General features: G+C 42.1%; 1 protein-coding gene across 1 annotated transcript in view; it reads left to right on the plus strand.

Annotated features, from left to right (window-relative positions):
• The first annotated feature begins 2,978 nt into the window (after positions 1-2,978).
• TPLATE (ARM repeat superfamily protein) overlaps positions 2,979-18,048 on the plus strand; it is a 105,395-nt gene continuing 90,325 nt past the window's right edge. Inside the window, 4 exon segments of the mRNA XM_086788561.1 lie at positions 2,979-4,917; positions 5,102-5,466; positions 8,635-8,938; positions 15,008-15,130. Of these exon segments, the coding sequence (XP_086644687.1) occupies positions 3,190-4,917; positions 5,102-5,466; positions 8,635-8,938; positions 15,008-15,130 (2,520 nt within the window). The 5' untranslated portion in view covers positions 2,979-3,189.

Genomic DNA, 18,048 nt, shown 5'->3' on the forward strand with positions numbered 1-18,048 from the left:
ACGAACGTACCATGTGGATGCCTGCTTGGCACCTCCAGACTTTCGAAGACATGATGGAGACAATGTTTTGGACGAGCTACCGCGTCTTCCATCAAGCCACTCCCACCCCTACCTTTGAGATGGGACTTCGTCCACACATGCTCTATCTACTACATATAGCTTTTTTTTCAACCAGTTCCAGGGATGGCTGGACCTGCAAGAGGGGGGGTATGTTAACCACCCTGGTTAACATGACCGTTCACATGGCTACCACATTACCCTTGTAATCCATCTTTTTTATAACCACGCTAAGCGCTAATTGTAAATGAGACAAGGGATGACCGAGCTTACGACTTGTGTAACGCCGATCATAAGGAATTGATGTACATAGAGCTAATTAAACTAGGAAGACTAGTTTTGGGTCACTATTTGTAATTGGGCGGCCGGCTAGTGTAAAAAGTGAGCTCATGTATATAAGACATTTTATAGAATATGAAAAGGGACAATCCCATTTGTCTCAATCGAGTTTTGCTTTCTCTCTCTCGCTCTCTCTTGAGCTTATGGTAGTTTGCTTGCTTGTAATGCTAGCATGCTTATGATTGTTGGTGTATAGGAATGGTGTTACTCTCCCTTCTCTCCTTCACTCCCTTCTCATTGCTCTCCACTTTGTCTTGTTTGCATATGACTGGCATGAGGTAGAGGTTGAGCTCTCCATAGCTCCTTCCCTCTTGCTCCTACCTAGCTTGCTTGGATCTCTCTTTGGGTGACACAAAGAGAGTGTAGAGTGAGCCCCTAGTGGCCTCACATTGGGGACTTAACCCTAATAGGGTTGGCCAAGTGCAAATCATCGGACTTGACCCTTGCATACACTTTTGTCTTCTTCTTTCTCGTGCTTGAAAGATAGCATGTTAAACCATTAACATACACATTCAATGAGATAAAGCTAAAGCCACAAAAAAGTTGAAACATAATAAATAGTAATAGCTAATGTACTCAAAACCTATTTGGAAAGCCATCCATTCACCATAATCACCATTCATTTTTACGTACACATGAGGTGAAAACAAAACCATGCAAGTAGATCTCAAGGCTTATGTAAGAAAAGAAGTAGAGGTAAAACAAGTTATAGAGCAAGCAAAAAAAAGAGTAGTAGTGCAAGACCATGTCAAGAAGCTAGAAAGATACCTCTATCTAGCAATCCACAAGAAGAAGGAGGTGCAAGAAATGAGTAGGAGGATTATTGTGGAAATAATCAACTTTCATATGTTTGAATAAGCAATGAAATAGAGCTTTAATTAATTTTGTGTTCATTTTAAACCTTCATTAGTCTTAATAATCTTCCTTAGTCAATCATTGTGTTAATTATTTGATACGCTCCACCCTAGCTTGATAAAATTCATGTATAAACACATGGTCCCTTCCATTATATTATAATAGGGTTAGCTACCCTAACACTACTCTAGTGTCCTTAAGAATCCACCTCAATCATAATGGCTTGCTTAAAGCATTTTAGCATGTTGCTTTTGCCTTTGCAGATGAAAGAGCCAAAGTAGGTTACTTCATGTTGATTAAAGATGCACGTGCTAAATTAAGCATAAAGTAATACCTTGTCATTGAGAGCCTTGTGTCTAGATCGCCCACCTACTCTAATCACATAAGTTGATGAAGGGTTTGTGTGCAAAATATGTGATTTTGTACTTAGTAGTATCTTGAATATAATTCAACTCCTACACCTTGATTTCTAATGATTTGATTAGGCTTGTTATGTAACCTAGTCAAAGCACAAACAACAAAACTAATGTGTGGCCTACTATCACACAAGAACGTCAAGCTCCAAACAAGCTTCTTGTACAAATCTTGTCCATCAAGGGTGAAATGTCTTTAACAAATAGCTTCAAATGAAATTGTACTGGAATACCACTCAAGCTTCTTGTACAAATCTTGTCCATCAAGGGTGAAATGTCTTTAACAAATAGCTTCAAATGAAATTGTACTGGAATACCACTCAAATATGCCAACACCTTTAGTATCTATCTAACATACCTTTATTGAGAGGTGTAGATACTTCTTGGCATCTATCAAACCTCAATAACCAAACAATAGTGCATGAGCCCAATATTTACTATCTTAAATGTATTACTAAGCATATGTTGCTTTCATACTGGTGATTTTATATGCGAATGAGCCTTTTTTACATAGATATAATGATCATATGCATGATCTAGTTAAAAAACATGCTCCCACAAAGACAAAGACCAAATTCAAGAAGTATCAGTTAATCCATTATTGCTCATGTGGAGTATTTTAATGTATAGAGCCTTGCAAAAATCTACTTACCTTGCTTTTTGAGTGAAAATGGTAAAGCCTAGTGATTGCATAATGTTTACCTTCTCCTTGAAATTCTCATTGAGAAAAACAAATTCTACATCCATAGAATATATATACTACCCTTCATGAAACGCTAGTGCTAAGATGGTGCATATTGCAAACAATCTTGCCATGGGAGCAAGATGAACATCAAGTTCTTTGACTTGTGGAACCTTTTGGTGGATGAGTTGAGCCTTGTACTTCTTTAAAGTATTGACCTTGTGTTAAAGACTCTGCGTTCTTGAGTGCAGTCTACAAGGTCCAAGTAGGATTTTACTACATGGTTATCGTTCAATTGAGATTTTCTTGTATTTCCACAAAAATAGAGGAATGAACCTTACGTACCTTTTACATGAGAGCATAAATCACAAGATTCTCTTAAGTCCTCTTCTACTTCTCTATCCTCCTAGACATGCACACAACTCAAGCCTCCATAACTAGAAGTTATGTTGTCTAGAAGTTATTTAAATGGCTCATGTCATGGCATGATAGATTCTAGCTATGGTCCACCTCATGTGGAAAGGATGCACGTCACTCTCCCTAGAAGGAAGGATGTGAGGGAGCCTTCGATACCCATAAGACTTTTCCTAATAGAAAAACACCCAAGTCTTCATACCATAATCATCAAACATGAAACGAAGCAAAAAAAACATTTTCGCACATATTCATGAATCATAGGCCTGCAAGCGGCCTCTCGTGGAAAGAGTTAAGCTTAGAATAGCATGTGGACGGACACAATTGCTATGTCCAGACTCCCGCTTACGAATCGAAGAAAAATGCGGAACGGAGAGGAGACGGAGAATTGAGTTGTGCGAGAACAAGCTCTTCCCGCTAGCGTAGAAGATGGACGCCATCCTGGTGCAGATCCGTGGGGACTTGGCGTCAAACGACGCGCTCCGGCAGGCACAGGCGCTACTGCACGCGCTGCAGCTGGCGGCGGCGGGCAAGGACATTTCCTCCGTCTCCAGGGCGGCCTGCGATGAGATCATCGCCAGCCCCGCCAACGCCGTGTGCAAGAAGCTGGCATTTGACCTCATCCGCGGCACCCGTCTCAGCGCGGACCAGTGGGAGACAGTGTGCCGGGGCATCAAGAACGACTTCGACTTCCCGGACCCGGACGTGACGGCGGCGGGCGTCTCCTTCCTGGCAGCGATCCCCTCTTGGCGCCTGGGCAAGCTCATCACTGACTGCAGCAAGGAGATCTCGAACTGCATCACCAGCGACAACAACCACCTCAGGTATGCCATCACCGAAACCCTAGGTTGCATTCTCGCCCGAGACGATGTGGTTACACTCTGCGAATCTAGTGCCCCCCTCTCCGACAAGGTGGGCACCTGGTGGAAACAGATTGGCCAGACCATGCTAGATGTGTCAGATGCCGTCTCCCGTGTGGCCTTTGAGGCCGTTGGCCGCCTCTTCTCCGAGTTCACCACCAAGAGAATGAGCCGCCTCGCTGGTGACAGGCTCATCTCCACTGAGGCTTCCCTTGCCATCCGCTCCAACTGGGTTATTGCCATGTGCAAATTCGTCTGGGAAAAAAGGAACCTGCTTATGGCCCGCTCTCTTGTGCTCCCAACTGAGAGCTTCCGCTCCACCGTGCAACCTGTCGTCTTCTCCATCAAAGCTGTCGCAACTGGCATGGTTGAAGAAATGCAGGCCATCTCAGGAGGTGATGGAAGCCCTCGAGGTCCAATGGTAGAGAGGGATTTTGTCAATGCAGAGAGAATCTTGGGTGTTTCTGATGTTGTCTCTCATCTGGTCCCATTTCTCTCATCCCTGGATCCTGCTTTGGTTTTTGAAGTGGGAATCAATTTGCTGTCTCTTGCGGATGTTCCCGGAGGTAAACCAGAGTGGGCATCAGCTTCTATCACTGCAATTTTGACACTATGGGACCGGCAGGAGTATGTTGCAGGCAGAGAGAGTATTGTTAAGGCGGTCGTTCAAAATCTTCAGCTTTTGGATCTGCACATGCAAGTATCTCTGTTCAAGAGATTACTAACAATGGTGAGGAATTTGAGGGTGGAGGCGGATCGGATGCATGCATTGGCTTGTATTTGTCGCACGGCACTTTGTGTAGATTTGTTTGCAAAAGAGAGTGTGAGAAGGGGCCAGAAGCCTTTACCAGGCACGGACATTGCGTCATTGTTTGAAGACCCCAAGACCAAGGAGGACCTTACCAGTGTAAGCAGCTCGAGCCTTTTCAGAGAAGAGCTGGTTGCTTGCTTAGTGGAGAGCTGTTTTCAGCTCTCATTGCCTCTTCCAAGGCAAACTTCTTCAGGGACAGAGAGCAGGGTGATTGGAGCCCTGGCATATGGAGCAGGTTATGAAGCCATGAGCTGGACTCAGACTGCCCTTGAAGTTGTGGAGGTCTGCAAGCCTTGTTTGAAATGGGACTGTGAAGGAAGAACCTATGCGATGGATTGTTATCTGAAGCTTCTTGTGAGGCTTTGCCATATTTATGATACAAGAGGGGGCGTGAAGAAAGTCAAAGATGGAGCTTCTCAAGAACAGATCTTGAATGAAACCCGGCTGCAAAAGCTGCAGCGTGAACTAGTAAAAGATTTATCCGAGGTCAGTGAAGTTTCCCAGATAGTTTGGTGTTTTCACTCTGAAGTGGGCGGTCCTTGTATCATTTTTAAGGAAAGTGTGAAGTGTAAACTGCATTTTAGACCCAGTTTTGTGAGGAGTCCATGTACTTGGGCATCCATGTGCAATTGAACACGTGTTTTTCTGGTTGTCTATTGTTTGTGAACAGGTAGCCACTTCGAGACTTTTGGCACGGTTAATTTGGGCACTAGCAGAGCATTTTGACTTAGATGGCTTGGATCCTCTTCTTGCAGATGACCCTGAGGATCCTCTCAATATTATAGTTGCAAATGTTCATAAAGTGCTTTTCAATGGTGATTCACCATTGAATGTAGCAACGAACAGGCTTCAGGATGTCCAAGCAGTTTTACTGTGCTCACAGCATCTTGGCTCTCGCTACCCCAGAGCTGCACAGCTTCTAACCAAGGAACTAGAAGATTTTCGGGCTAGTACTTTTTCTGATTCTGTTAGCAAACATCAGTGCCGTCTAATCTTGCAGATATTCAAGCATGCTTTGAAGCACCCAGAATCCAGGTTGGTCCTGCCTGCTTCTCTTTGTGTTCAGGTTGTTCTTGCATTGATTGTAAATCCAGGAGTATTTTTTGAAGGATGCATTTTTAGAGATGTTGCTGCATGGTACCTTTTTTCTCCTCAATAATTGAAACTCTGTGTAAAATGCAGTTTTTGTCGACCTTAAGATCTACACAACCTTTTCCAACCTCTCTTTGTAAAAGCTTTTTTTCCCCTTCAGTACTTAGTTCAAGGACTTCATGACCTAGTCCCCAGCTGTGGCTAAAGGCTGTTTGTTATATGTGTTCAAATCAGTGCATGGTTTACATAGACTAACAATCTTTCTCTATGGCTTGTCAATTAGTTCCCTCAACAGATTCTTTATAATGTCTGTACTTTGAGTATTGAATATTTGCAGAGTGGCTTAGAAGAACGTTTGTAATGCAATCATAGGAGGGCTGTGTGATTCCAGTAAAGAAAATTTTGCAGAAGGTGCCATTGCCTTCATTTTGGGGTAGGTAGGTCTTAAGGGTGGGAGTGATGCCTTGTGTGTTGCCTGCACAGTGCAGAGTCCTATGACATCTTTCTATAAGGTTTCATGTAGCACCAGAATCGTGCAGTTCATTTTGTTTTGCATACCTGACTGACTACTAGAGAATTGGGAAGATGGAAAAAGTAAGCTTGAATTGAGGTCAACACATGTTAATCTAAAAATTGTTGAAAACTTAGCAGTATAAAAAGGTACAATTGGTCGATCCAAGAAGGTAGTACCAATCGATCCAAGAAAGTAGAATCGATCGATCCAAAAAGGTAGAATCGGCTGCTCCAAGAAGTAGAATAAGTCAATCTGAAAAGTAGAATCGGATGATCACAAATAGTGGAATTATTGAAGTTGGATGGTAGGATCGCTGAATGATCCGACTTTTGGACTCACGATCACACAAATTAGAATCATTGAAAAAGTGGAATCGGCGACAAAAAGTAGAATCACCCAAAAAGTGGAATCGATGGCGAAAAGTAGAATCTGTCGAAAAAGTGGAATCGGATTAGCCAAAAAAGTGAAATCGGTCAATCCGACTAGTTGGATTCGGTCGATCAGAGGAACCATAAATAATTGTAGAATTGAAATGATTATACCCAAAAACGATCCGAGATGAAAACAATCCAAGAAACAAGAAATTCTATCCACCACGTGTCAGCAGTAGGCTAGTGAAGCGGTGGAAAAGTGGAGTCAAATCGTTGTGGCTGCTTTGTTAAAATGATCTGACTGTAATCAAAATGATTCAATTGTGAAAACTGGTCGATTACTACTCTCCTAGAATCTCTTGTATAAATCATATGCTATAGTTCTTTTACTTCAAGTAAAAGAGCTTATACAAGAATCAATTTGAAGAGAAAGAAGCCTCCTTCACTGTTGAGAGTGAAAACTTCAATGAAAGCTTGAATAGTAAGACTTCAAGTAGTACCACAATAAAGAGCTTCGACCTAAGAAGTAACCAACTGATAAAGACCAAATCTCAGGGGATTCACTTATAAAGTACGTAGACTATCATTGCAAATGTGACTTGGAAGGCCTATCTGCACCTATATTTTTGGGAGCTTTCCTGGAATGGTCACCCTCAAAACCTCTCGAGCAACCACAGCACATCAGCATGATCTTTCAAATGCTTTGTTTTTGTCTTTGTCCTTCTTCACTATTATTTCTTTCTCAAATCTCTCAATTCATAAGTTCAGATTTTTATGACCTTATGAAGGTATATATATATCTATTAATGGCCTTTTCAATCGATGGCATGGCTTACGTTGTCTAATCCTCCGAACCTTGTATACACTTAATCTCCTTAGCTCTAAGATTATTTCCTAATGTCTACTATAGGAACAACTTTTACTTTGACACTCTTTGCCCATGCCATCAAACTATTGGCCTCCATTGCCATCAACACTCACCACTTGCAGCTACCAGTGGTCCATTGCCATCAAACTATTAAGCGTATCAGAGATTACTTGGTCCATTTTGCTACCAGTGGCCCATGAATGGTATTATTGATATCAGCTTCATTTCTAAACCCTTGCCATGTAATTCAGGCTGCTAACACAACTACTTTGTGTAAGTAATTGGTCTACCGAAAGGAGAAGGCTTTGCAAGATGCTGTAAGGCTGCACTTTGCTGCACAAGGGGCTGGAGGGGCTGAGCGATATGAAATGAAGGAGTTTGTGTTGGGGGGAGGGGGGGTTGGGTGGGGGCTATTTATAGACTTCTCCTCCCTTCTTGATAGTCAGACAAGGTGGTCCTGGTAAAGGGGTCTTTAACCTTTTTGTACCCTTGATAATAAGGTGACCTTGGGCCCACAGCGGGTGGGTCACCTGGGTGGACTGTTTTGGTGTCCTGGGCTGCCCATTTAAAACAGCCACAATCCTGCCTTCTAATCTCTGACTTCAGACACACACCCCTGGGTGGCCTGTGCTTGTCTTCAGCATTCATCTGTGCCCATCATCTCACTTTTCTTTTCTTAGGTTCCCTTCCTGTTCATTCTCATAGTCATGTGCCTCCAGGCATTACTTGACTCATCACCGGCATGCACTCAATCCAACCTGTTCAAACCCTAAACTAACCTCAACAACCGTGTCCCTACAATCAAGGGCTCACCAAGGTATGCCAACCCTAAAACCTTTCTAGTCTCCTCAGATTGCCCTTTCACATGCATCTGAGGGGGGATGCATGTGGCTTGGGTTGTAAGTGGATCTGTTTGATTTCTTGAGTTTGCTATTATTGAAATGAGTTTGTCTTTATTAAAAAAACTTCTCACTTGACTATTATTATTTGAGCATTTTTGTGTTTGTACTGCAGATTTTCATGTACTGTACATTGAATTGAATTCTTTTTTATAGTCACCATGCATTGGGCTAGCTAAAAAAGCCCACTGGAAGCTCTTCCCTTGTATGCATGCATGAAGATCTTTGCTTTCTAGGTCATGTGAGTTTCGAAGGTTTATCTTGACAGTGATGTTAGTGGGACAGTATCAGTGTGTATGATATAGCTGTATGGTTTTCAAGTGAAGTGGGCAAGTTTGTGGCCATTTAAACTTTTGGAAGAAGTTTTTTTCTCAATAATGTTGGGGCAAGTGTTTTTTTCTTAGGTGTGGCTTTTGTTAACAATAGAGAGCTGATCAAGAATTACCAATCGTGCAACAGTTGGGCAGGGTCAGCAGGTGCTACTGGGGACTACCCATTTAGTCATCACAAGCTTTCAGTGCAGTTTTTTGATGCATCTGCAGCTCAGGACCGGAAGATTGAAGACCTTGTTCGCAAGGCTGTCCAGGAGCTTTGGAGGCCTGCACCTAGTGAGCTATTGCTTCTTGTCAGCAAGGGTGCCGATTCTTCAGTCTTAAAATCGCCTCCAAGCAGCCGCACTTTGTCTGCAAGCAGTGATCCATGCTATGTTGAAGCTTATCACCTGATGGATCCCATTGATGGCCGTTTGACTTTACATATGAAGGTTGGTATAGAGTCCCTTCTCATATGTGTCAGTAACTTTTATGCTTGTTTGGCTGAAGGAGACAAACTGTTAACTTAATTTCATGGAACTAACATAAAAAATCAGAGCATTTGTGAAAGATCTCAAAGGTTATTGAGACCAGAAACCAGGTACTCATGGGAAATGAAAGTTTATAGATACTCAGCAATGGCACTGGTGTGGAGAAGGGATGCCCTCCATGATGCACTTTATTTAGGCTTTTGCATTGGCAGACTTGAAGCCTTGGCTTGACGATGCTAGGCAAAAGATCATACCCAGGCCATGCATTGAAGTAGCTGTCATTCTTCTTCTTGTTTATTTTGGTGGTGTGGTTATCATGACTCCCCCCTTGGAGGATGCCCAACAATAATGGCTGTTCTCGAAAAAGTTCATATGCACAGTGGGCTTATTGGTTAATGTACAAAAGGCAAAAATTAATGGCTGTTCTCAAACAATTTCTTGTGTATAGTGGGCTTATGGTTAACGTGCAGAAGGCAACAGTTATATGCGGGCCTTGTCTCGTCATCTTCTACCAAATCAGTAACTGGAAGGAGTGGAAACCTTCAACTATCCGGGTATAGAAGTACTTTCTTATCTTATATGGCAGCAATGTTGATTCCCAGGCTACAGGAAGGGAAACACGCTTATTATGAATTTCGAGAATACATTTAATCAGGCTGAGAAAGTTGTGCACTCCATAAGTACTTTTTGGCTACTATGGAAGTGTGCGGGGGCAGGAGCAGCATCTCAATGCCTACTTTAAGAGATCCCTATAAGCCATAAAGAATTCCACATTGAGACCATCCCAACTTGGGGATTTCCATTTACCGAGAGAACGCAGTGCAAAATGCAATCCTTCCATGGTAAAAGAAGACTCCATTTGTTGTGCTTGGCAAGCAGTCATAATCGGATTAACAAGATCAAGCATGGCATTCCGAGCATCCATGACTTACTGATTTGGTGAACCAAGGGTAGCAAAGAGGCTTTGAAAGTGACTATGGACTTCATTTTGTAGCTCAAGAGAGTCTTGAGTCTACTAATCATCAGATTTCTTCAGCCTATGGAGAGAATGCATTCTTCGTGAAGTGTGAAGCCTTTTGAAAAAGGCCTTGGAAGAGCAACCTTTATCCATCAGAGACTTTTGTCTAGCCCTAACTTGCCATTTAAGCAATTTCCTGTGATAATTCCTTTGAATAAAAAGTTGAGCTGTTGTAAAGGCATCAATCTCATGAGGAGCAAGCGCTCGAGCATGACTTGCTAGTGATAAAAATTGCAAAGTGTGCTTTGCATCAGCCACTAATTGTCTTTGTACACTCATAAAATGATGTCCATATTCTCGCATGCGGGTGACAAAATGTTGCCATGCCATATCTGTGTCTACCATAGGATGCATTTGTAAAGGCTCAATCGCTGCAACAACCATACAATTGAAATCATCATGCGAAAGATAAGCATTATTCACCAGCAAGAATCTTTTGCATGGCAGTGGCCGAGCATTAACATTCATTCCAAAATACATATTCATACACAATGGATAGTGATCTGATAGACGGAGAGAGAAATCAATGGACATGTTATAGGTGAAAACATCAAATTGAGTGGCATTAAGCATATAGCATCGGTCTAGTCTAGCACAGTAATCCAATGCATTATGCTTATATGTAAAGCCAAGAGCCCGAGGCATTAGGCACTTCCACAAGTTGTTGTCATTCATGAAGGCCATTGGGCAGCAGTGAAGCATGTTTTTTGTTACCTTCAAGGCCCTCTAGACTTTGCATTTTTTTATAACAATGCATCTTCTTTGCCCAGTCTCGTCTTTCAGTAGTCATGTGCATATGATGAGAAGTTCTATCGCCAAAGGCCAGAGAATTATTGAAGTCTCCACATAAAAAGGCATTTGCAATCCGGATAAGCGGCCAGTGACCTACACATGATTGTCCGTTCCATAGAGTTTTGTGAGGCATATAAGGATGCAAATTCATAAATCTCACCATTTAGCATACATTGTATGACCAACCATCTACCAACGGGATCATTGAAGGCCATAATTGGCTGAAGCTCATGTCTCAGTAGCATAACAACACCAAAAAACTAACCTTGTCCACAACATAGAATATATGGTAGCCTGCAAAGAAACCTTGTCTATCAGCAAAAGCATTCTGGTTGTGCTCTTGAAAACAAACGATATGTGGTTTGGTTTTATTCACATAATCCCAAGAAGTCTCCATTTATTGGCGTCTCAGAGGCCACACACATTATAGGAAACACACTTGATTGGTATATACATATTTACAGTAGAGGAGATGTTGATGAAAACAAGCATGAAAATCAAGAGACTATCTGAACATCTACCAATCCCTCTTCATGAGGGCGAGATGATTCTCTGGGGGCATCATTTTGCATCTCATTTAGAGAAAACCGATTGGTAGGAGCATCAACATCAATACCATCATACATGTGAATTGATTGCCCATGCAATACAACTGTCCACATTTTGCTTACACCAACAACTCCTCTAACCACATCCGGGAAAGAGGCAGAAGTGTATGACCCATTTTTAGAAACATTTTCAGTCCAATTCCTTTGGACTCTTGGTCGAGGTTTAATGACTTTTTTAGGTATTTGCCAGGCATTCAATTCCTGAGCTTCCTTATCTTTATCCTTGGACATTGATGGTGCATTATTCACCTTGGCTTTGCTCTTGTCTTGACCATTGATAGGTTGCACTTTAGAGGGCTTCATCACTTTTGATGGTTAAACATTGTTGACAATAGCAACAACAGGCTTTTCCGAAGGAGATACAACATTGGAGGGTGTTGGAAACAGTACTGTAGGACATTTAGATTGCATATGACCAAATTTGAGGGTAAAATGAGCCTGTTGTGGAACCATGCCATTCATGTCAAGATTGATGGTGACACTTGGTGTTGTTGGCACATCAGTGTTCCATAGAATGCGGAAATGATGTGCATTTCCCAAATTTCTCGGTGGACAAACTACCTTCCCCAAGTTGTAACATAAGGCAGAGCCGGTTCACAATAAAGCGGACCTCCACCCATACTGGACATTTATGGCGATTAAGACGTTGGTAGTCCTTTGTAGGCGACCATGGGTACACATGCACCCATCAGCCAGCAAAGAAGAGAGGAGATTTTTCAAGAAGCATCTGCTTGTACAGTGGTTTAGTGAAGATGACCTCATAGAACCCACGATCATTTATGTAGCATCCACGCACATAATTACCCTGTAACATAGCTTTGAGCCACGAACCAACATCGGGCGCAATTGGCATACGATCCGGGAAGAACAAGACAACCGCCTTCTTGGCCAAATCTAGAATTGGAGTGATCAAAGCGTCTCCAAGAATATTGACTGTGAAAGATGGTAGCGGATTGTCTGCCCATGCACGCTTAATCTCTGAGAAACCTTCCTGTAAAGTGTTTGCAAAATGATGCACAGCTGAATCATCGTAGGAATGATTGCTAAGGTCTGAGGTCGAGACACCTGAAGCTTTCATCTTCTTAGATCTACCATAAACATGGAGAACTTCAGAGGAACCACCAAGAAGCTTTTGCGCATAGGATTCCATTCTGAGCGTCGTCGTACACAGACCCTCTCTCTCTCTCTCTCTCTCTCTCTCTCTCTCTCTCTCGTTTGTACACCACCATTGAGTCCCCTATGGTCGTGTTGTCATACTTGTACATTTTATTCGCACTCCACATTTTCCTCTTGATGACTGGAGGAACATCATTGTACTACTTGTTTGTCTCATAGGCCAATTTTGGCCTTTTGCAGACGTTAATATATCTTTCTCTCTCTCTCTCTCTCTCTCTCTCTCTCTCTCTCTCTCTCTCACACACACACACACACACACACACACACACACACACACACACAAGGGGATGTCAAAGAAGAGAAACGAAAGACAAAAATCAAAGGGTTGCAAGAAGTAGACATGCAGGACGGAAGTCGCAGGTGAGTAGAGATGGGCCGGTCGTGCGTCAAGCGGACGAGCAGGTCGCAGGTAAGCAGAATGTCGAAGGTTGCAAATGCGCGACGCGTGTGCAGGGCCAAATGGCACATGACTTCGCTTGAGACTTCTCCTCATATATCTTTATATACCCCACCTCCCTCCCCCCCCACACACACACATTAGGTGAGTCCGTCTGTTTCATTTGGGCCGACATCATTCATACCCTCCGGCCAATGGGGGAAGCTTCAGGGCAGTCTGGATCGCAGGCGTAGATGGTGTGAGGCCTTGTGCACATTGCGCCTGGGCCCCTTTTTGTTTGAGCGGGCTGGCGAGATCTCTTGGCATTTGCCTCATGAGGGTTTTGAGCATGTACCCTTAGCCTATGGCTGCTGTTTTTTAACAAATAAAAGGATCTCTTTCTCGAGAAAAGAAAGAATGGTCTCCTAGAAGAAGTGGTGGTCTCCTAGAGTAATAAACGACGTTGTTTTATGGATTGTTTAGTCAACAACATTTTTTCCTCGGATCATTTTTCAAATTCTTCTTTTTATCCAATGTTCTGAAAGTAAGTATGAGCTGCTTATCACTATAAATCATGCTATCCAACACTCCACCCCTCCCCACCCCCCCCCTCTCCCCTCTCCCCCCGGCCCCCTGCCCTTTCAATAGCCCAAGAAGTGCAATAATACTTGGATCTTAACTTCATAGTCCTCATATTGTTGTTACTAGCCGATCACTTTTTCATGAGTACAGGTTTCGTTGGAACCTCAAAATTTTTGCTGTTACTCCAATTTGCATGATCTTTAATCTCCTATTCAGGAAATTTGTCAATGACTGAATCTTGAGAGCTGAATTTATATTAAACTAAGCAGTTTTGAAAAAAACTGCACCTAAATTAGGTGCTTCTCAATTGGTTTGTTTAAGCATTTGATAAACCAATCAGACATGTTTAATTGTGACTATGCCATAGAAATGAGAGTGTGTGGCAACATTTTGTTTATAATGGGCATAATTGTTTTGGAGTCAAGGGATTCTTTCTCATTGGAAAGCTACAGTTCTAAAAAAGGCCTCTTTAAAACTTATGGAATCCCATTCAAGTACTATTTGCTCTAATGGCAACTCTTTATCTTCAAGTGGCTTAATTTCTCTTCATAAGTTTCATCGAGATTTCGTAATTTCATATGTAGACAAATGTTCTAATAGTTTTGTGTTTACATGCGAAAAGTTCTAGTTAGAATGTCTTTTGAAAGAAGTTAACTCTTTTAAGTAGTAAGTTTCACAAAAATGGGGAGCTTAAAGGCCCATTTTTAGCTCTACGTGGTTATTTATCATTGCTTGTAGTCTTGCTTAATCATTGCTTTAAAAGAGAAATAGTTTGTTTTTTCTAGTCTAGTTGTAAGTGCTAGCCTTCATCATGGCTGAGTTTGCTCTTCACCTCCGGAGAAGTGATAGAAACTCAGCTCGTTGGTCTTTGTATAAAAATTGTGTCCTCTTGGTTCGGACAATTTTAAAAAAAATGTAAACCTACACCTACTCTGGGGCGCTGATGACGTGAGTAGGGATGTCATAGCACCTAGTCCATGCTATGCATGATGAAGTTGATGATCTTATACTTCATGATTGAACAATCTTTGAGATAAAGCTTGCACTTTTTGTATTCTTGTCTTTACTTGTTTTGTTTTAGTGAATTAGTCATTTAAAGTTTGTTTTGCTTATTAGTCATTAAAAATTTGTTTAGCTTGTTTGTGAAAAATTCTTTTGTTGTGGTTCAATAAAGAATTTGTGTGTGTGTGTGATTTAGTTATGTATTTGTCTATTTTTGCAAGTTATTATTACTATTGTTATTATTGTTTTTTCTCGGGTGTCTCTATTAAGCCTTTTTTAAACTTTGTTTGTTTGTTTGTTTTTTTTTTGTTTTTTTGTTTTTTTTTGTTTTTTTTTTTGGTGGCTATTCTCTTCTTTCTTTTAAAATTATTCATAAGTTCAGATTCATCTGGCCTTACGACGGTATATATAATTGTTTTGAGTTAGGTTAGCCAACTTGTTTCTCTAAGATAATAAGCTTTGTTTTGGATGTTTAGGTGTTGAACATGACTGAACAAGAGCTCAGTCGAGTTGATGTGCGCATTGGCTTGATTGGTGCGATGCAGTTTATGGATGGATCTCCACAAGCTGTGCGAAACCTCCAACACCTCCAATCTCAGGTTTAATATTTGTATTTGTTCTTTGTTCTTTGTGTGATGAGGCTAGGAGCTTTATTTGAGAGAGAGAGAGAGAGAGAGAGAGAGAGAGAGAGAGAGAGAGAGAGAGAGAGAGAGATGTTAAGCGTGTACTAAAGACTCAGTGGGTCTATGAGACCAAAGTGATACAATAATGTCCATGGCATATCTCATCATGGAATGGAAAATAAAATAGAAACAAAAGATAACTATCTCACTGGGTGATACAAAACTATCCATGGAATCTCATCATGGAATACTAAGAACATGGAATATGAGAGGAGCATTAGTCCCCAATATATAGTATACTACTCTCTAGAATATCAAGCATGGGGCTAACGAGTATGCCAAGAGGTCTCTGTCACCATTTGGCCACCCAATTGGTCCATCCTTGTTTTTTGATTATGTATGTACATTGGATTGACGTCCATGGCAGTTGCATTTGCTGGGGATTGATGCCACTCATGTGATATTGTGGACTTGGCTTTCTGCTGGGACTTGTGCGTGTGTGTACATGCCTGGAGGATTGGTGTTCCATTGGGTCAAGTACCTCGTCACTTGCCTGGAGCATGTCTATTTTGGTATAGTTTCATGAACGGGGATTGTCCATACTAATGTTGCATTGCATAGCATCTTTATGTGCTTGCTTGCAATTAAAATTGCATGCTGTTTTCATGCTTGCCTGACTAATGTGTAGTTTCGGGTAAGGGGACGTTTGCTCGTGAACCGTGCATGTAATTGTCTGCTGACATGGTTATGTGGCATGTGATAGGTGGTAAGTATTGGTCATAAACCTAGCTTTAGGAATTAGCACTAATTTATAAGTGAGTGTGTACACACTTCATTAAGTTTTGGTCGACCAAAACTGACTTATAAGTTATGAAGCGCTGTGTTCGCACACACTGATGTTCTGAGGTGGACAAAACCAAATGCCCACCGCTCAGACGTTATTCCCTTTGTACAAAGGGAGCAACTAGCCATGTGTCCGCTCTAGCTTGTATCACAAGCCACTTGTTTTCATGCTTTCCTGACCAATGTGTAGTTCCGGGTAAGGGGACGCCCGCCCGTGAACCATACGTGTAACTGTTTGCTGACATGGCTATGTGGCATGTGACCGGTGGTAAGTATTGGTTATAAACCTAGCTTTAAGAATTAGCACTAATATATAAGTGAGTGTATACACACTTCATTAAGTTTTGGGTGATCAAAACTCACTTATAAGTTATGACCAGTCCTTCGCACACACTGATGGACAAAACCCAATGCCCACCTCCCAGATCTTATCCTCTTTGTACAAAGGGAGCAACCAGCCATGTGTTCGCTCTAGCTTGCACCACAAGTCACTTGTCCTCTCTACTTGACACCTAGAGTGGACAACTCACTATCTCTCTTTCCTCTCTCTGGAATCAGGTGTGTTATGAGACTGACAGGAAACATTATAAGGTAAGACTAGAAAAGATTATTTACATGTAAAAGGTTTGCATATAAATAAGTCTCAGGGGATTTCAAATTGGAAATACATAAAGCAATGGTGAATAGGCATTAAGGTTTGCATATAAATAAGTCTCAGGGGATTTCAAATTGAAAATACATAAAGCAATGGTGAATAGGCATTAAGGTCAATGTAAAAGAGATGTAGATGGTGCATAAGGGAAGTCCAAAGGCCATAGAAGTAGGCGCTCCCTTCTAAGGGGAGTTGAGGAGGCATTGGATAGTGAAAGGGCTATGCCTAGCCATTGAAAGATCAAGGGGCTGAAGTTGGAAGGTGATACATCACCTAGGCCTATATAACCATGTGTTTAGAGTCCATTTGGGATATGGTTGGGTAGAGAATCAAAGGTCTAGTCTTACAAGTCCTCAAGCTATTGATGCAAGGAGCATTACATTGGTATCAGAGCTAAGTTCTATCTCTTTTATGTTTCCATTGAGCTACTCATTGCTAACTCTAATCTCTACTCCTTAATCTCTTCTCTATTCATTTCCATAAGCTAATGCTTAATTTCTTCTCTATTCATTTTCATAATCCTCATATTTCTCAAATTCTCCAAATACTTATTGCTTAATAGATTGGTCATACCTCTTGCCTAATTGATTGAGCATACCTCTTGCCTAATAAATTGGGCATACTTTGGAGATTCTTATTGACATATATGCTATGAGCTATGCCATATATGCTATGAGTAGTGCCACATGTAAACATGGGCTAACCAAGGGCGCTTTTCTCTCTTTGGGGTTTTCCCCTTGGATATTAGGTGTGAAAGGACACTATAGTTATTTTTTTGTATGATATTGTGTAGTCAACTCCCTTGCTCCACATCTTTGTATCCTATCTACTTTGAGTAGCAATCACTCTCTCTCTCTCTCTCTCTCTTGAGAGCTTGTTGCAACTTGCTGTGTACCATCTCTATGTGTGTATGTGGTCTTTGTTTCTCTCAAACCCTAACCCCCAACAGTGGTATCAGAGCTTGGTTGCTATCCTCTCCTCTTGCAGTTCTCGGCCTCGCGCAAAGTTCAAACTTCCGTCCGGCAACTCAGGCCTCCCGTCTGTCACCTGCGTGTTTCCGTCCGGTAGCTCGTTCGTCCGTCGTTCTGGCTTGGTTTCTTGTAGTCCTAGCTTCGCCCGGCTAGCACGTCCCCGCCTTGTTTAGCCACCGAAACGGGCGGCGATAGTGGAGAGGGCTCGACCACCGCTCTTCCTAGGAGCGGCGCTCGCACCACGAGGGGCGTTACAAGGCGGCACTTAGCCGCACTTGTGGGTTACGTGGCATAGGACACGAATTGGTGAAAATCGGGGTCCAAGTTCCGTCACCGTGGGGGCAGGAATGTCCGGTAGCCGGCGCCCACGCATCTTTGAGCCGTTTCACATCTGTCCGCTTGGACAGCTTTATGCGCTCCGATGTCGC

This window comes from Cibotium barometz, chromosome 52 (assembly GCF_041138505.1).
Source record: "Cibotium barometz isolate CiBa-2024 chromosome 52, ASM4113850v1, whole genome shotgun sequence".
In the NCBI taxonomy this organism is placed as follows: domain Eukaryota; kingdom Viridiplantae; phylum Streptophyta; class Polypodiopsida; order Cyatheales; family Cibotiaceae; genus Cibotium; species Cibotium barometz.